This window comes from Cottoperca gobio, chromosome 19 (assembly GCF_900634415.1).
Source record: "Cottoperca gobio chromosome 19, fCotGob3.1, whole genome shotgun sequence".
In the NCBI taxonomy this organism is placed as follows: Eukaryota; Metazoa; Chordata; class Actinopteri; order Perciformes; family Bovichtidae; genus Cottoperca; species Cottoperca gobio.
In genome coordinates, this window is record NC_041373.1 from 20,967,760 (window position 1) to 20,987,759 (window position 20,000).

Consider the following 20,000-nt stretch of genomic DNA (forward strand, 5'->3'; position numbering starts at 1 on the left):
AATTGGTTTTACAACTCAACCAATTCTCTGGTGGTAAACTGGACTAAAGACACAATACGTTGAGAGAACAACGAGGGGTTTTTCGATCTTTGCGTGGATTAAATAAAGTTTGGAGATGAGGGAGTTGCTTCCCTTCCCGGCGAGGCAACAGAGAGCGCGGCTCACCAGCCTCCCTGCTCCTCCATCTTCCTCCCCGATCACCTCCTTCTCCATTCAAACCTCCAAGAAGTTCCCGTTCTTCCACGTCGTCAAATGCTGCAGGTGCGGTACCACGTCAGGCCCGCCGAGCGGTAGCCACTGTTGTTTTCATTAGGAAGGTTGGGTGGGTTTTGTGTCGAGATACCGAACCTTTACCTGCTCTGCAAAGTCTGTGTTTCAAAATGTCCTCTTTTCCCGCATTCAGCGAAGACATCGGCGTGTTTTTGTGTTTCCAGGTACGAGGCCGAGAACGCCTTCTTCTCCAGCCTGAAGCTGAACGACTTCAACATCATCGACACGCTCGGAGTCGGCGGCTTTGGACGCGTCGAGCTGGTCAGTAGCATTACATGATGCAAGAGTACAGAACATTATGTAAACAGATTCATCTTTAGTCACTGATGTGCGACAAACCAGGTGCAGGATTTAAGATTTTCACTTGACGTGATACAGAACAGACGGGTCGCCAGATCATCTGAGACCAGTTTCAGTTGGTTTGAGCCAAATTTAGATGAGTTTTAAACCAGTTTCAGGTCAAGACACTTAAGTGTGTGTGTGTGTGTGTGTGTGTGTGTGCTCAGCTATTTGCATTAACTTTCCAATGCAGTATCAGTGCTGGTAACTAGAAACCCGTCGTCATGTGATGAGTTATTTCCTCCTAACACGCTTCTCAGGTATTAAACTTGTTAATTAATGAGTTTATTTATTTATTGAGTTTCCAGCTTCTTTGTTTGCGTTGCAGTTATTAGATTATATTTCTTTGATCGTATTATTCCGCACCGTGTTCATAAGAAGTGAGGTGGATGGAAAAAGTCAAGGGCGGGGGGGGTCGGGTTTCTCTGCCACAGCAGGCAGGCGGGGTTTCAGGGTACTGAAGGTCGGGGGGGGGGGGGGGAACCCTGCCGAGGGTTTGCCCATAAACAGGAAGGATTCCCCGCTCCGGGTTTCCCATCATGCCTCTGGAGATATTTTTAGTCGAGAGTAACTCTGCTCCGAGGACAACGATGACCTTTGACCTCCAGGCTGATGTTTTCCATGAAATGTAGATTCAACATGTGGATCAGAGAGATTCAGCAGCTGGAAGGTGTTTGTTACTTTTGCACAGAGCCATGCTAGCAGTTTCCCCCCATTTCCAGTCTTTATGCTAAGCTAAGCTAACCAGCTGCTGAATGTTGCTTCATGTTTACCGTACGACACGAGAGAGGAGTCCAGAAATAGAGGATTGTGTCATGTACTATAAACAGCACAGTGTGTGTGTGTGTGTGTGTGTGTGTGCGTGTGTGTGTGTGCGTGCTTGTGTGTGTGCGTGTGTGTGAGTGTGTGTGTGTGCGTGTGTGTGTGTGTGTGCGTGTGTGTGCGTGTGAGTGTGTGTGTGTGTGTGTGTGTGTGTGCGTGTGTGTGTGTGTGTGTGTGCGTGTGTGTGCTTGTGTGTGTGTGTGCGTGTGTGTGAGTGTGTGTGTGTGCGTGTGTGTGAGTGTGCGTGTGTGTGTGTGTGCGTGTGTGTGAGTGTGTAAGTGTGTGTGTGTGTGTGTGTGAGTGTGTAAGTGTGTGTGTGTGAGTGTGTGTGCATGTGTGTGAGCGTGTAAATGTGTGTGTGTGTGTGTGTGTGTGTATGTGTGTGTGTGTAAGTGTGTGTATGTGAGTGAGTGTGTGTGTGTGTGTGTGTAAGTGTGTGAGTGTGAGTGTGAGTGTGTGAGTGTGTGTGAGTGTGTGTGTGTGTGTGAGTGTGTGTGAGTGTGTCTGTGTGTGTGTGTGTGAGTGTGTGTGTGTGTGTGAGTGTGTGTGTGTGTGTGAGTGTGTGTGTGTGTGAGTGTTTGTGAGTGTGTGTGTGTGTGTGTGTGTGTCTGTGTGTGTGAGTGTGTGTGTGTGTGTGTGTTCATGTTTATCCTTCCTCTTAGTTGTTTGACAAACTATTTTACATCTTTGAGTGTTTTATTAAACGGAGATGTTACTAATCGTTGCTTAATGAACACAAAGTTAATTAGTTTGTTTAACGTTATTTATTTCCCCACACTTGTATTATCACAGGTATATATATATATATATGTTCTGTTCACAGGTGAAATATTGAAACTTAAGACTTCACACACGTTCAGAATGATTACATAGAAGATAATTAAATAAAGTTTATTTAGTTTGAAAAATAAACATGTAATAAAAACTACTGTTTTAGTTCTATTGTTGTTTATTAAAGCTTTTAAATCGGTTTTATTACATTTTCATCATCTTATTATTATTGTCTCGTAGCTCTTAGTCACCTGTGAAGCTCTGAACTGTACGAACAGTTAAAACTAATAAAGTTTCATTGATTTAGACTCAAACCATCAAGTCACGTCGATATTTTCCCTGTTGTTTGGGTCTAAACGTGAGATTTGATATAAATATATTTGTTCTTCTTCTTCAGGTGCAGCTGAAGAACGAGGAGGCGAAGACGTTCGCCATGAAGATCCTAAAGAAGCGTCACATCGTGGACACGAGACAACAGGAACACATCCGCTCCGAGAAACACATCATGACCGAGGCGCACTCTGACTTCATCGTCAGGTCAGATCAACAGTCGTCTTCGTCTTCATCACTGAACGTATTTAAATATTTTACAAAGCCAGAATCATAAACCAAACTTCAGTATTGTTCAGCATCCAATCTTCAAGATTTACAAAATAAAAGCCTTTAATCAAATGTGTTGCTTTCAAAATAAAAGCATCACTGAAAGAAATGTTTGTTTCGTTATTTTGCGCAGAATTCTGGTCAAATAGTTAAATAATTTAAATAATAATAATTTAAAAAGATTTAAAAGCAACACTGATAGAATATTTGTTGTTTTGGCCTGGCTTTCAAAATAAAAGCATCACCGAAAGAAATATTTGTTGTTTGGTTCCTGACTTTCAAAATATAATTGTTGTTTTTAAAAAGCATTTTTAGAGCAGAGTTGTTATTTGTTGTGTGCAGGTTGTACCGGACGTTTAAAGACAGTAAATATCTGTACATGCTGATGGAGACGTGTCTCGGAGGAGAGCTGTGGACGATCCTGAGAGACAGGTACACGTCACACTGAAAATTAATCTTTGATTATATATTTAATCTGTCTTGTGCATGTACTAGTGATGAAAGAGTTTTATATCGTTAAAAACTGAATATATAATTTTATCATAAACACTTTCACTTTGTTTTGTTATAAATATTTTGTTCTGTGTTCGTCAGACAAAACTAAATATTTAAAAACTTCACCTTGGACACTGGGACGCAATTAAAGAAATAAAATCTTTCATCTATAGACTCTGTATTAACATACATTAATCAGCAGATTCATTTAAGTTAGTTGCAGCCCTGCCAATAATCAGCATTAAGTGTTAGCAGAAATCAACAGAAAGTAAAAGGAGTTTAAGCTCATGAAACCTCACACCTGTTTCCTAACGTTGTGTTTTCCAGGGGTTCGTTTGAAGACTCGACCACCAGGTTCTACACGGCCTGCGTGGTCGAAGCCTTCGCCTACCTGCACGCCAAAGGCATCATATACAGAGACCTGAAGCCTGAGAACCTCATCCTGGACAGCCGGGGGTACGCCAAGCTGGTAATTACATATTTCCTCGTAAAATACATTTTACGTATGCAACAGGAACTTCAAGTCCAGACTTTACATGATGTGTCCTGTAACTGCTGAATGTTGTGAAGGTTTTTCCAAAACGAGGCGATAACTAAATAAAAACACATTTATGATGAAAAAAACTAGACGGAATCTTTTGACACTTTCGTCAACGGAAATATTAGGGAGGGACGATTTGGGAAGAGATCCAATCAGAACTAATGGCGGCCATTTGATGTGGGAAGATCGCCTCATCTACGCCGAGTCGACGTGTAAAGGCCCGGGGTTAAGGCTTTACAGCACCTCTTGCCCGTGAAAATAATATTAATGTTGTTCGATTAATTTTTTCTTTTTCCAGGTGGACTTTGGTTTTGCCAAGAAGATTGGTTTCTGTAAGAAGACGTGGACGTTTTGCGGGACGCCGGAGTACGTGGCTCCAGAGATCATCCTCAACAAGGGCCACGATGTGTCGGCGGACTACTGGTCTCTGGGCATCCTGATGTACGAACTGCTGACCGGCAGGTGAGGACACAAACAGAGGAGCTCAGTAAAGTCTAAGTGTTGTTGTTCAGGCTCCTTCAGTTTCTCTGTGTGTCTCCAGTCCCCCGTTCTCAGCTCCAGATCCAATGAAAACCTACAACGTCATCCTGAGAGGCATCGACATGATCGAGTTCCCCAAGAAGATCACCAAGAACACCGCCAACCTCATCAAGAAGCTCTGCAGGTAGGGGGCGCTGTGAGCCGGAAGTGTAGGGTCAGAATTCATCATTTTCATCTTCAAAATTAACAAATGTTTGTGTCCACAGAGATAATCCTTCAGAGAGGCTGGGAAACCTGAAAAACGGAGTCAAAGACATCCAGAAGCATAAGTGAGGAAGCCGACACCTGATTGGCTGTTTCAGCTCTCACCTGTCTTTCAGCTCACTGTCCATCTGAATACAAGATAAAACTAATCTGCCTCTCTGTCTTCAGGTGGTTTGAAGGTTTTAACTGGGAGGGTCTGAGGAAAGGAACGCTGACGCCGCCCATCACACCTGATGTGAGTTGAAATTCAGTTTTAACTCATGTTAGACCCCTGACCAATCAAGAACTGTAAATGTACTGAAACATACCAACAAAACAGTTTACCAAGGCTGGGATGTTTTCTACAGTCCCACAGGACCCACAGGGCCCGGTAGCCCCGTCAGCTCCGTCTGCGCTCGAGACTAACGGCATGCTTGGACGTGGTTGCCGCTGTCCGCTTTCCATGACATGAGTGCCACAAATCGCTTACTGATAAAAGCACTTAAACATAAACAGCTTTAACTATTAATATTAATGTCTCACCAATTCGTTTTTACATTTATTATGAACAAGAGGTCTTAAAAATCTAGATTTGATTAACTATTTTGCGACCCGGTTCACAGGGTTAATCAGAATGTTTTCTTTGTACTCCCTCTTTTGGTGAATACTGCAATGAACAGCGCGTTGAGCATGAACGCCTTTGTGCATCTGTGGAGGCCCGCACCACGGTGCCCTGTTCAAGTGCAGAAAACCTTCAGAGGGTTAACCTTGTTTTGTTCAGTCTGCCGGTGTCGAAGGTGTTTGACTCCATGTTGATCTGTCCAGGTTTCCTCTCCGACCGACACCAGTAACTTCGACAGTTTCCCTGAAGACACAGAGGAGCCACCACCGGACGACAACTCCGGATGGGATTATGACTTTTAGTCCATCTTGCATCCAATCCCAAAGCCAGACACCTTACAGCTGGCGGTGAGGTCCAAATCAGAGAAGACGACGACTTCTCACCAGGCTGGACAAAGACGAATGTCCTGCACCTTACTGTGACTTTGCCTGTGTTGTTTTTAAAGCGTTGTTGGACCCTGAGGGAGTGAAACCCCAATGTCTTGTAGCCACAAAGAGATTTGAGGACAGTGTGTGCAGAAGGCAGCAGATGGAAAAGGACTGGAGGCGTCTCGCTGATCAAACTTCAGTTCAAGTACGAGACACACCTGTTCACATCAACAGTTTGCCCCTCTTTCCAAGACCAGGGCCACTTGTCTATCAAAGTAGTAAATAGGTCCTAGAAATCTCAGAGTGGCGCATGCCTGGTCCAAACAGGTACAAGCATGACTTTTACGACATAAGGGCATCCTCTAGATTCTAGAGAGCTGGAACATCATCACTCCATCTTCAAAGATGTTCCCATGGGTCAGAAAATACGTTTTTGCAATGCCTAAGTGTTGAACCCAGAAAAACCCTGATTCCTTGTTTGGCCACAGCTAAACTTTGGGTATGTTCATGTATCGGCAGTCAGTCACACACTGGGTCTTGCTTTATGTCCCATATATTTCTGCGAGACGATTGTCTATCAAATCTTTAAGAGCAGGAAATCAGCCCTAAAGGTCTTGGAGTAACAAATGTGTGATACGTCTAAAGAGTACAAGCAAATACAAGTCATCCTTCAGAATTTAGAGAGCTGTCAGAACTCGGTACAAATGTGCCAACGATGCAGAAAAGACATTTTTGCAATACCTAGGAGTGACTACGAGAAATATGAACCCGGAACAATACTGCTTCCTTGTTTGGCTGCAGCTGAACGTTGGGTATCTCCACACAGTACGAGCCTTGCTTTATGTCCCATAAATCGCTGCAACACTGAGCGGTAGCTTGGACGTTTGTTAGAAACCTGCAGCTCAAACCCATCAGTGAAGCCACCTGAGGCTGAAGCTGGTAAATCTAAAGCGGGTCAAGGGAAATGTCACAAAGTGCTTCCCAGAGAAACGGACACGGCTGGATTATTTCGGCGTGGTGCATGTCCTTCAACAAGTTGGTGTTTAACCAAACGATCATACGGCAAAGCTGGAGCAGGGTATTGTACCAGTGTAGAGATTCTGGTTGGTTTCTGGGACTCCAAAACACTTATGGGTGGCGGCTCAATGAGGCCCCCTAGTGTGTTAATCCAGCTCTGGCAACAGAGAACCTGACAGGGGCCGTGGTCGAATAGTTTTACGGTACAAAAACCCGGAAATATCTAGCTGGTGTAATTCCTCTAAAAGCTAAAGAAAGCTGCTTCAATGCTTCCTTTCTTATCTCCTTTAGGGAACACTGGACCATCTTTAACCAAAGGAAAAGAGATGATGCCATCCCACAATTCCTTGCAGCAGAAACATTTAAAGCGACAGACCATTCGGATGTTCACGAAAACAAACGATCATCGTGTCTTTTCATTCGGGTTACTGTTCACATTTAAACAAACAAACATGCTCCTTCAGAAACCTCCTCCTCACATCGTAGACACCATGGCCCTGTTTCTCTGCAGCCAATAGAAAGCCTCTGTCAAGTGTCCTTGATCCTTGACCTTTGACCCCTTCGTGGGAGATCATACATCTACAACTCCTCCTGCCTGTGCTGTGGTATCTGCCGTTTGTGTTTTGTGATCAGGAGGTGGTTCTGGAAGTCCTTTTCTGACCCCATGAACCCAGGTTTGTCTCTCTTGGAGCGGGCAGGAGGAAAGACTGAACGAACTGGAGGTCACCACGATGCCTTCACTTCTCATCTCATATCGGGAACTTAAAATCCAAAGACGAAACGCTTTGGGTGTAGCAGCGGAGGTGACACGAACATTTCTAACTTTTAAACTTTCCTTTTCTTTCCTTCTTCATGGTGTGAATCTTTAGATCATAGCATGAGAACTGATATTTTGTACATATTTCCAAGACTGCCTACATACGTTTTTGCACACACCCACAAATATTTAATTCTCGCAGACACATGCACAACTTGGGTGAATGTCTTATCCTGGTAGTTTCAGAATTGTTCCTGTTTCGTGTCCAACGCTAAGGGTATATTTGCTTTTTAATAACGAGGTTCCAGACCTCTGAATCAAGTCAGGTTGTAAAAATCAAACAATCAATCAAACGGCCTTTCCCGTCTCCCAGTTTTACTTCCTTGATTCCTTTCCTCACCTCTTCTGCTCGCAAGGAGGAAGAAGTCAAGGTAACAGACATTTAACCCAATTAGACATCCGTCATTTTAAAAGTGACGTTAATTAAATGACATGGCTGCATCATCTGTCCATTGTCGCGCTTTATACATCACGGTTGCAACGAACACTTCTGCAAACGATACACCAGTGTTTCCTCGATCCTCCGGCAAGCCTCTTGCATTTAAGGTGTTGTGACGATGGAGCGCTGAGGTCAATTTCCGAGTCACAAGCCGGAGAACACAACATCGAGAAATGAGAAAGGCCCAGATCTTTGTAGACAGGATTTAGAAGGACATCCACTTCCTGCTAGAGCGAGACAAATGGTGGATGAGGTATGTGTCAGTCAGTCTACAGAAATAACAACGCTTAAGTCATTAACAATATTGTCCAATTAGTAGCTGTTCTGGAGTTTGTAATGGTATCTCAGGATCTTTCTGTGCAGATGGAGCATAAAGTCAACATTTCTATGTGCAACAAACCAACTTGACAAACGTTTGAGGATTCGTTGTCCTTGCACCAGAATATCTTCCCGGAGAACTTTAAATTTTAAACATTAACTAAACGTGGTGTTAAAACACACTGGGTGAAAAGCAAGTATATCTGCGTTGTAAAACCTTCGTACTCCAACATGCTTACAGTGACTCGCTGTGAGTTTAACCTTCATCTATTTATTTATATTTTGTATTTATATTTTGTGGCCTTTTGTAAAAGCAGCTGATCGTTGTCACTTTGTATTCGCAGTGTGAATCTGTTTGGTGATATTTTTGTAACTTCTGTGAGCTCTGCATGAAAATATTGAAAATGTTCAGTTTTCACCACCAGAAAACCTTCAGCTGGATTTCAAGGCATAGTTTAAACCCTTTTAAATTAAATTGGAAATTTATGAGAAGAAATCTGAGTTCTAAAATCACAAATTTATGAGAAAATAAACGTGGATATTCTCTAAAATTACAAAATAATGAGTTTGCTATAAAAAAAAAAAAAATCACAAATTTATGAGAAACAATTTGAATATTAAAAAAGAAAATCTGATGTTTTTCTCCTAAATGTATGACTTTAATCTCAGAGTTTTCTTCGTACATTTATGACTTTAAATCGTTAGAGAACGGGCTTTAACAACCCGTCACTTTCCTGGTTGATTTGAATAAAATTACAATAAACATTAATGTTCATAAGGATTCTTAGTGAGGATATTTAATTGTTAAGAGTTGCTGTGCTGAAGCTTTGTATCACAGATTTATTTGTATATACTGTGAATATAATATTTTATGATGCGCCAGCTGTTTGTAAATTATTGTTATATTTATTATTATTATTATTATTATTATTATTATTATTATTATTATTATTATTATTATTATTATTATTACAGTGGCTGCCATGGTAGCTGGAGAAACCTTTGTGCTCTGTCTCTGTTTAAAAAAGCTTTATTTAACATGACTGTTAAAAAATAAACAAACAATAAAATAATTTTTCCAAAGCCGTTTGATCTGTTTGAAAAACAAAAAATAAAAAATGAACTGGACTTATTTCAGTTTCTTTATCTGTTTGTTTGTCATAATTCATATTTAAAAGCCATTTTTTATAAGATCTCTTTTCAAACGTAAACCTCTAAAATGTGATTCAATTGTTTTATCTTATTATATATATAATTCTATAATTTCATGACTACAGAAATTATAAAAAATAAAAGTCATGTTATTCCACAATTTATGTTCCAGTCAAAGCTGCGTCACACGCACTTTTGTAGTCCTGCAGCAGGAAGTGAAACAGGAAGTACTTCCTGTTGCTTTTGTTTCTGATGAACTTGTAGTTCTTTAGACAAGTGCATGTGCGTGTGTGCGTACAGGGTACAGGGAAGTGACGCTGCAGCTGCACGTGAGTGTTAAGTCACTTTTCATTGATATATTAATGTAATTACGTAACGTTGTCTTTTTTAACACGATGTATCCCTAACAATCAGCGCTGTGTAATGTGTGCAAACTTTCAAACTTCGTCAGTGTTACAACCCAACGTTTTCTAAATGAAGTGGTTGTACTGAGTAATTCGGCATTCAGACAGGACACAATAAGGTGCAATACATTTGATTAAAGTGACATTTCCTGAAGCTAAACGGTAGCAAAACTGAGGCCCTGCTCATCGGCTCCAAAAACACCCTCTCCAAAATCCTAACCACCCCACTCCCAAACATCATGATCGACGGCTTCCCTGTATCCTTCACCAGCCAAGTCAAAAGCCTTGGCGTCATCCTGGACAGCACCCTTTCGTTTGTACCCCACATAAAAAACATCACCCGGACGGCTTTCTTCCATATCCGCAACATTTCCAGACTCCGTCCATCCCTGTCACAATCCAGCACTGAAATCCTGGTTAATACATTTGTCACATCCGGATTGACTACTGTAATGCTATCCTCTCTGGCCTCCCCACAAAACTACTCAACAGACTCCAAATCATTCAGAACTCGGCTGCCTGGATCATTACCCCCATCCTCATCCAACTTCACTGGCTCCCTGTTCAGCACCGGATTGATTACAAAAACCTTCTGCTCACATACAAAGCCCTCAACAACCTCGCCCCCACCTATCTCTCAAACCTCCTCCAGGCATACACCCCCTCCCGTTCCCTGCGCTCATCCTCAGCCGGACTCATGACTGTCCCCACCTCCCGCCTCAGCACCATGGGAGCCAGGGCTTTTAGCTGCACCGTGCCCAGGCTCTGGACTTCTCTGCCTCCACACATCAAACAGTCTGACTCCATTACCACTTTCTAATCCCACCTGTTTAACCCTAACCCTACTCACTCTGACACAACCAACTTGTTATCACACTCTTGTCTTGCCTGTTTTATCTGTCGGTTTGACTCATTTGTTTTCTGTCTTTGTTTTAGCTGTTTTAACCTTTAAATGCACTGTAAGGCGACCTTGGGGGTCCTGGAAGGCGCCTCTAAATAAAATGTATTATTATTATTATTATTATTATTATTATTATTTGTTCTGTTACCAGACAAACTAACTGTAAAAAATGTAAATGTCTTGCTTGCATGATTATTTCTATAACAAATTTTTCCAAAGACCTCAAATGTTTCGGGAAATAAAAAAACAACCTTTAGAAAGATATGTATTAGTTGCCCATAAGCAAGGTTATGTAAATTCACATGATTTCTATAAGGAGTCTGGTGCGCCATGCACCAAACTGCTGCAGATCCTGTTGACTAATGTGGTCAATTTAACATTGTTTTGCTTTTTGTCAACACTCGTCAACACAACTTTGGACCTTTTTTGTAAATCTGTATGTTATACTGAGTAATTCAGCAAACATACAGATCAGAGTCAGCAGCAAAACATTCCAAGTCACACAGTCCAAGGTTTGTCTTTAAAATATATTATTATAATACTAAAACAATTATTAGTATTATAGTAATAGAGTAATACTATCAGTAATATAATCATATCATTATAATACTGCTAATATTATTACTATTATAATATTATTAGTATTATAATATATTTATAATAATATTATTATAATACTGATAATATTAGTGTTATAATAATATAATTATAATAATAATACTACTAGGTCATCCTCAGACGGGCCTTCCATCGGTGCTTCCAGTCATCCCGATCCTCCGTGCATCTGGCTAGCTCACCAGTATTTTCTGCTCCCTCATCTTTCCTGAGGACGTCCACGTATGTTATTGCGGGACGCCCTCGTGATCGGTGCCCGTGTGTTCGGTGCCCGTGTGTTGGCTCCCACAGCACGTGACCTGCCAGCCTCATTCTCCTCACTGCTGTTTTCTCACCCACCCTTAGCGCCCCCTCATACAAGTGTGTGTTGGTGACATGCTCATCCTTGTTGATGCCAAGTACCACACGCAGCATTCTCGTGTAGCACCCATCTAGGGATTTCTGCAGGGTGGGCTTCAGGGTCCAGCATTCACTGCCATACAGGAGAACAGACTCCCCTGTAGCATGGAAGAAGCTGAGTTTCATTTGTCGGGGGAGGTTGGAGTTCCACACGCAGGTCATGCCATTCAGGGCAACACCCCAGCCAGGATGTTAAACTCTTCACTGTTGCCATCTGGGGTTACCATCTTTCCTCTTGTACCCTTGTACATGGTCCCTATGGCCTGGAGTAAATTGGAAGGGACACCGTAGGCCTTGAGTATCTTCATCATCACGCCTCTGTGTATCGAGTCAAATGCCTTTTTGAAATCGATGAAGCACAGTTCCGCTGTCAGGTTGTTCTTCATAACCTCCTCGATGATTCTTCGCAAGGCCAAGATCTGGGTCACAGTGGTCCTCTTCTCTCGGAAACCGTTTTGGTTCTCTCTCAGGTGGGGGTCGATGGCGCTCCGTATCCGATTCAGTATCATGCGGTTGTACATTTTTGCAATGACACAAGTCAGACTTATGCCACGGTAGTTGTCTGGCTTTGAGAGATCTCTGGACTTAGGCACTGGGATGATGTTAGAGAGAGACCACATATCAGGCTTGCTGTTTGTCATAAGGGCGTGGTTGCAGAACTCCAGGATGATGTCGTCAAGATCACAGTTCTTACAGACCTCTGGAGGGATGCCGTCCGGCCCAGCACTTTTTCCCTGCTTCAGTGTGGATTTCACTTTGGCAAACTCCCTGACTGTAAAGGGAACATGGTCAATAGCGAGATTCGTGAGGACGACAGGTATCACTTCCTCAGGTCCATCCACTGTCAGGTGTGTTCCCAGGAGATTTCGGAAGTGAGTGAACCAGGAGGTCACCCTCTCTTCTGGGCTGTCGCCCGACACCTGTCCCTCCTTCGACCTTTTCCTCCCACTCATCTCATTGATGACCCTCCATGCCTCCCCATACTGCTATCCACCATGCGCTGCCTCCACTCTCTGCACCTTCTCCATCAGCTCCTCCTCCCTGATCTTATCGTAGGTATCGAAAATAAGCTGTTTGGCCATATTCAATACCATGCGATTCTCTGCAGTCGGCTCGTGCCCAAAGCCTCGGTGTGCTTCCTCCACTCCCTCACGCGCCACCATGACCTCCGGATGCTTGGACCTCCGGGATACTCCATTCCTCTTCATCACTGGAACACACATACTGGTCACCTCCACGTTCGCAGCAATGAACCGCCTGTACTTGGCATTAGGCTCCTCCTCCTCGCCCAGCAGCTGGAAGCGATTCCTCACCTCCACTGCGTACCTGGTTTGAAGGCCAGGGCTGCCGAGAATGCCTTCCAGTCATACCGGGTCTTCAGGCTTGGTTTGGGGACCCTGAGACTCAGTCTCACCCTCATGGAGACCACCCGATGATCAGAGCCCACAGAGTTGAACGTGCTGTAAGGTTCAGCGTTCAAGATGGAGTTTCTCCACCTTCACCTTACTAGTATGTAGTCCAGTTGACGTTGCATACCGGTAGCCCAATCCTGTAAGGTCCATCTCTTGCCCATTCTTTTCTGGAACATGGTGTTCGCAGTTAGTAGCTCGTGCTCCATAAGTAGGGCTGCAAGATGTTTGCCATTGCGGTTAGTGGAGTTGTGGTACACGAGAGGTGCGTCCTCCGGTCCGAGCCTTGCATTGAAGTCACCCAGGATTGCAAGGAAGTTGTGAGCCGGGATATCACGGACCGCTGTTGCAAGGTCCTCATAGAATTTCTCCACCTCCTCAGCTTGTGCCACATTGGTGGGTGAGTACACGACTATGACAGTTGTGACTGGGTTGCCATCAAAGTCAACACTAAGGATCCTGTTGGTGTGATAGTGTACCCTAAGGAGAGCCTTACGCGCCCGAGAACTCAGCAGTAACCCCACTCCGCCAGTGGCAGCTTGTGCCTCGTTTCGCCACGCTGATGAGGTGATGAACCAGCATTTCTCCACTCTGTGATACACAATCTGATCCTCAGCATACACTCTTCTATGCTCTTGGATTCCCAGGATCTCCACTCCCCTTTCTTCGGCACAGTGTGCCAGCTCCTCCAGCCTCCCTTTTTCTCTAACTGTGCTTGCGTTGAAGGTTCCCATGGTGAATGGTCTCCGGCAACGCAGGAGTGCTTTGGACCGTGTGCTGTGGTTGGATAGAACCCTCCCTTCCGGGTTTGAGGCCCTATCGTCATACTGTCCTCCGGGGAGAGGACCAGCCCCACCGTCCGCTGCTTGGTTCCTGCCGAAGTATAGGATTTGGAATGACTTTGTTCTCCATTATTTAGGCCTTACAATGCGCAAATATAAGAATTGTGGGGCGCAGCTCCTCACAGTCCTACTCTGGCCGTTTTGGGCATAAACCCTTATCCGCCCTTCACTCCGATGCCTCCAGATGGTATACAGCTCGGAGCCGTGTGTGAACAGCACCCTTGGTTTATGTTTGGAATGTCCTTCTCCTAGATGGGTTGCCTTACATGGCTATGAGGCTATGAGCCCCATCTGCCCACAATAGGATGCAGTTTAACGTCTTACCCAGGACCAATAATAATAGTAATATTATAATACTGATAATATTAGTGTTATAATATAATTATAATAATATTATAATACTGATAATATTAGTGTTATAATATAATTATAATAATATTATAATACTGATAATATTAGTGTTATAATTATATAATGATAATAATAATATTATAATACTGATAATATTAGTGTTATAATAATATAATTATAATAATATTATAATACTGATAATATTAGTGTTATAATATAATTATAATAATAATATTATAATACTGATAATATTAGTGTTATAATAATATAATGATAATAATAATATTATAATACTGATAATATTAGTGTTATAATAATATAATGATAATAATAATAATAGTATAATACTGATAATATTAGTGTTATAATAATATAATTATAATAATATTATAATACTGATAATAATAGTGTTATAATAATATAATTATAATAATATTATAATACTGATAATAATAGTGTTATAATAATAATAATATTATAATACTGATAATATTAGTGTTATAATAATATAATTATGATAATATTATAATACTGATAATATTAGTGTAGCCTCCTGTGTCACTATACAGAAATAAAAAAAGAATTTGCAGAATTTAAACGTTGACGTTATGAATGTGTGGGACATTGTTTTTGTCTTGTAACCTTTAATTTGAACTCCTGCTGTTTTTTTTAAACACACAGCGCAAAGTGAAAGAAAACCAAAAGCTCTCAGAAACACTTTAATTTAATTACATTATAATAATATAATGAAATCTTTCTCATTACGTTCTTTACAAATTCTCTAATTGTTTTTTAAGGGTCGAGGTTTTAAAATAGTGTTACAGTTAAATGTTGCAGCATTCAGATGAGTGTGTAGTTCCTGCACACGCTGCATGTTAAAGGGTCCTTCCTTTTTTATGAATGAGACACACACAGTGACGTCGACACAAGCCCCTCCCCCACTGATGCGGGAAAAAGCTCACGATGAGGAAGAGAGAGGCGTCTTCACGTCCCCCTGATGTCTCTCTCTCTCCCTCCATCCTCAGCAGACGTCATCCCCCACCCTCCCCCCGTCCTCCCTCGTCTCTGCTTCACGAGCCTGAGGATGAGTAATCCACCGAGGGAGGGGGCAGGAGGGAGGATACCAACGCAGCATCAGCATCAGTGAGCGTGCAGAACGAGAGGATGAACATTTCAAACCTCTGAGCTCAGTCACACCGGGGATGATTAATTCGTGGACTAAAAAGGTGAATTCGTATTTCTGTGCAATACGGCACGCTTTGCAATTACTAGAACTGGATAATCGCTGGAGGGAAGAGCGATAAAGAGCATGTGCAGCGTAAGTGACTAATCTCTGGACAACAGGGAGGTATCGTGGCTGGTTTTGCTGGATGACACCCTACTAATTCATGGACAGGAGGTTATTCGATTCGTTTGGATTGTGGGGACAGACTACATCCTGAACAGCAAGCGTCCTCTTCAAATATCCATCCAAACAAACAGAACATCTGCCACTCCTCCACATGTGTTGCTCCAGAGGCTGGGATCTGGCTAATATCTGGAATCACTGATCCCTTCAATAGCACTTCTGTGTCACAGCCTCCTCCTGGGATCTGGTTAATCTCTGGATCAGCGTGCCTGGCATGTTCTGCTTCTGCCTGCAGAGTTCTCTGCTGAAGCTCCAGGCGCTGGAGGTGGAGGGGGGGCCCTCGCGGGGCTCGTCCCCAGAGGAGAGCCCCCCTGCTCTGGGCAGCAAGGAGCAGAAGAGCCCCTGCAGCCCGGGGGGGCTCGGGGGGAAGACGCTGGCACTCTGCCACAGCACCCCCGCTGACGAAAACAGCCCTCCAGGTACATGCATGCACCTGTCTGTCTGTCTGTCTGTCTGTCCGTCCCCTGTATGCACATGAGAGTAGTAGTAGTAGAAATACTACGAGCAGCTTCCTGGTACTTACAGTCACAGCAGCGTGTGTTTTCAGGTGTTTTCAGACGATTCAATAACTTTATTGACACTATTTAAACACACAACATTGCAGGTGCGTCAGCTGAGACGCGTCTTGTGTTTGTTGTTTGTTGTGTCTCTTGCAGGCGACATGTTTTCAGGTTGTACTCGTGACCTCGATATCTAATCGGCACAAACGTCGACATGGACTCAAAGATGAACTGATGAGATGTCAAAGGTCAAAGGTCACGGGTCCTCTTCACACCTGCTCTGTAAACGCATCATTTTCCGCTGCGTTTAATACTCAAAAATGCCAAACTAGCACTAAACTCTAAGCACTCTAAACTAGCACACTGACGTTTTTATATACAGAATACAGAATGAACATTATTACAGAAACGTGTAATGACGAAGGATAACACGCTGCCCACCGGACGCCGTAATGTTCTGTATTAACCTCTGACTCTGCTTCACGTGTGCAGAGCTGCTGCCGGTGCTGCCCAGACCTCCACAGTCTCCCAGACACCAGCCCTTCAGCAGCATCCACCCGGGCCAGCAGCCCCTCCCCCCCGACGCAGCGCCGCCCCCCAGCCCTCACCACGGCCCCTCCCCGCCGAGGAGCAGCCCTGGAGGGGACGGGGGAGGAGGGGGGGATCTCCTGCAGCTCCTGGCGGGCGGCCCCAGCCCTCTGCCCTCCCCCCGCTGCTCCAGCCTCACCCACAGCCTGAGGTTCAACTCGGACCCCGAGACGGCACCGTCCCCCCCCTGCAGCCAGCAGTACATGCAGTGAGTCTGTCTGTCTGTTTACATGTCTGTCTACCTGTCTGTCTGTCCCCCTGTCTGTCTGTTTACCTGTCTGTCTCCCTGTCTGTGTGTTCACCTGTCTGTCTGTCCCCCTGTCTGTCTGTCCCCCCTGTCTGTCTGTTTACCTGTCTGTTTACATGTCTGTCTACCTGTCTGTCTGTCCCCCTGTCTGTCTGTTTACCTGTCTGTCCCTCTGTCTGTCTGTCTGTCTGTCTGTCTGTTTACCTGTCTGTCTACCTGTCCGCCTGTCTATATATATATATGTACCTGTCTGTCTACCTGTCTCCCTGTCTGTGTGTTCACCTGTCTGTCTACCTGTCTCCCTGTCTGTGTGTTCACCTGTCTGTCTACCTGTCCCCCTGTCTGTCTGTTTACCTGTCTGTCTGTTCACCTATCTGTCTGTCCCCCTGTCTGCTGTCCCCCTGTCTGTCTGTTTACCTGTCTGTCTGTTTACCTGTCTGTCTGTTTACCTGTCTGTTCACCTGTCTGTCTACCTTTCCTTCTGTCTGTTTACCTGTCTGTCTGTTTACCTGTCTGTCTGTTCACCTGTCTGTCTGTGTCCAGGTGTCGGGGTCTGGAGGACCCGGGCTGCCCCCCCTCCATCCCGTTCCTCAGCCGACAGATTCAGACCCTGAAGAAGAAAGTTCGCAGGTTTGAGGATCACTTTGAGCAGGAAATGAACTACAAGGTAAACTCGGCTTTTCACAATAAGAGTTTTCCCTTTCTGAAACCTTTAACTTCAGTGCATTAAACAGAGAAGCATGTAGGAGGTTTAAAGTTAAACGTTTAGAACTTGTTGTTGATGTTGAGTTTCTTCGTCTTGCAGCCGTCACACAACGATAAATATTCCAACGCAGAGATGATCCGGGTGATGGGCGAGCTGGCGAAGGCTCGCCGACAGCTCAAAGGTCAAACTACACGTCTCCAAACACCTGTTTGAAATCTGATCAGAGAAATTAAATCCTTATTTTTTAACGCATCAGAGGAACTTTTGGTTGGACTTTAAGGATTAAAGAGTATACGGAGATGAAAACTGTTTTTATTTGTTTTACTTTTAATTTAGGAACTAAAATAAATAATATAAACATTTAAAATAGGGATAAAATATAACGTATATAAAATTAAATATAGGAGTAAAATATTTTTTTAATAGAGGAATAAAATATATATTTAATGTTTTTGCAGTATATACACACACACACACACACACACACACACACAGATTTAAACAGGTAGTAAAACACATGTTAATGTTTCTGCAGAGATGAGACTCAGACAGTCTGTGTTCGAGTCGAAGGAGCCGGGCGGTCCAGAGAACTCCTGCAGGTCCGGCTCGTGCCAACAGGGGGCGGCGGAGCACAAGCCCACCCTGGAGGAAACAGTGGAGTCTCTGTTCAGACGCCTGCGAGAGAAGAGACAGGCTCTGGGCCTGCCAGACAATATGAAGGTAAAACGTGATGCACCCTCACAAACTCCCCAACGTTTGATTCTCCCTCCTCTGTTTATTCTGCTGAAGCAGCTGAGGAGAAAACCTCCTTTTAGAAAGTCTTCTCATTTTTTTAACGACCTTTACGCACTGGGAACGTGACGATTAAACGACTCGAAAAGAGAAAAATACTCGCCTGCGAATATTATATGTCTGGGGCTTTTATTGTGAAAGGTAATAATGGAAGGATTGGATCTTATACTCTGATATATTGTTGTTTACTCTCTGATATATTGTTTACTCTCTGATATATTGTTGTTTACTCTCTGATATATTGTTTACTCTCTGATATATTGTTTACTCTCTGATATATTGTTGTTTACTCTCTGATATATTGTTTACTCTCTGATATATCGTTGTTTACTCTCTGATATATTGTTGTTTACACTCTGATATATTGTTGTTTACACTCTGATATATTGTTTACTCTCTGATATATTGTTGTTTACTCTCTGATATATTGTTTACTCTCTGATATATTGTTTACTCTCTGATATATTGTTTACTCTTTGATATATTGTTGTTTACTCTCTGATATATTGTTTACTCTCTGATATATTGTTTACTCTCTGATATATTGTTTACTCTTTGATATATTGTTGTTTACTCTCTGATATATTGTTTACTCTTTGATATATTGTTTACTCTCTGATATATTGTTTACTCTCTGATATATTGTTGTTTACTCTCTGATATATTGTTTACTCTTTGATATATTGTTGTTTACTCTCTGATATATTGTTGTTTACTCTCTGATATATTGTTTACTCTTTGATATATTGTTTACTCTCTGATATATTGTTGTTTACTCTCTGATATATTGTTTACTCTCTGATATATTGTTGTTTACACTCTGATATATTGTTTACTCTTTGATATATTGTTTACTCTCTGATATATTGTTTACACTCTGATATATTGTTGTTTACTCTCTGATATATTGTTTACACTCTGATATATTGTTGTTTACACTCTGATATATTGTTTACTCTCTGATATATTGTTGTTTACACTCTGATATATTGTTTACACTCTGATATATTGTTGTTTACACTCTGATATATTGTTTACTCTCTGATATATTGTTGTTTACACTCCGATATATTGTTGTTTAAACTCTGATATATTCTTATTTACACTCAGATATATTGTTGTTTACTCTCTGATATATTGTTGTTTACACTCTGATATATTGTTGTTTACACTCTGATATATTGTTTACACTCTGATATATTGTTGTTTACACTCTGATATATTGTTTACTCTCTGATATATTGTTGTTTACACTCCGATATATTGTTGTTTAAACTCTGATATATTCTTATTTACACTCAGATATATTGTTGTTTACTCTCTGATATATTGTTGTTTACACTCTGATATATTGTTGTTTACACTCTGATATATTGTTTACTCTCTGATATATTGTTGTTTACTCTCTGATATATTGTTGTTTACTCTCTGATATATTGTTGTTTACACTCTGATATATTGTTGTTTACGCTCTGATATATTGTTGTTTACACTCTGATATATTGTTGTTTACGCTCTGATATATTGTTATTTACACTCAGATA

At 42.4% G+C, this 20,000-nt stretch overlaps 2 protein-coding genes and 1 pseudogene across 5 annotated transcripts in view; 2 read left to right on the plus strand and 1 right to left on the minus strand.

Moving 5' to 3' along the window:
* LOC115024219 (cGMP-dependent protein kinase 1-like) overlaps nt 1-9,225 on the plus strand; it is a 40,076-nt gene extending 30,851 nt beyond the window's left edge. For 2 of the 4 annotated variants that reach the window (XM_029455586.1, XM_029455587.1), the window contains 9 exons: nt 435-531; nt 2,600-2,739; nt 3,145-3,234; nt 3,625-3,766; nt 4,137-4,300; nt 4,380-4,502; nt 4,585-4,647; nt 4,751-4,817; nt 5,387-9,225. In XM_029455586.1, the coding sequence (XP_029311446.1) occupies nt 435-531; nt 2,600-2,739; nt 3,145-3,234; nt 3,625-3,766; nt 4,137-4,300; nt 4,380-4,502; nt 4,585-4,647; nt 4,751-4,817; nt 5,387-5,485 (985 nt within the window). In that variant the 3' untranslated portion in view covers nt 5,486-9,225. Of the gene's footprint in view, nt 262-434; nt 532-2,599; nt 2,740-3,144; nt 3,235-3,624; nt 3,767-4,136; nt 4,301-4,379; nt 4,503-4,584; nt 4,648-4,750; nt 4,818-5,386 lie in introns of all 4 variants that reach the window. The other 2 variants (XR_003834104.1, XM_029455588.1) reach the window with 2 other exon arrangements.
* Nucleotides 9,226-12,599: 3,374 nt separating this feature from the next.
* Nucleotides 12,600-14,013, minus strand: LOC115024919 (craniofacial development protein 2-like; annotated as a pseudogene).
* A 1,327-nt stretch (nt 14,014-15,340) lies between these two features.
* The window catches only part of fam13c (family with sequence similarity 13 member C), a 13,390-nt gene continuing 8,730 nt past the window's right edge, over nt 15,341-20,000 (plus strand). Inside the window, exons 1-5 of the mRNA XM_029455491.1 lie at nt 15,341-16,042; nt 16,616-16,919; nt 17,502-17,625; nt 17,764-17,845; nt 18,200-18,384. Coding sequence (XP_029311351.1) covers nt 15,838-16,042; nt 16,616-16,919; nt 17,502-17,625; nt 17,764-17,845; nt 18,200-18,384 — 900 coding nt within the window. The 5' untranslated portion in view covers nt 15,341-15,837. The remainder of the gene's footprint in view (nt 16,043-16,615; nt 16,920-17,501; nt 17,626-17,763; nt 17,846-18,199; nt 18,385-20,000) is intronic.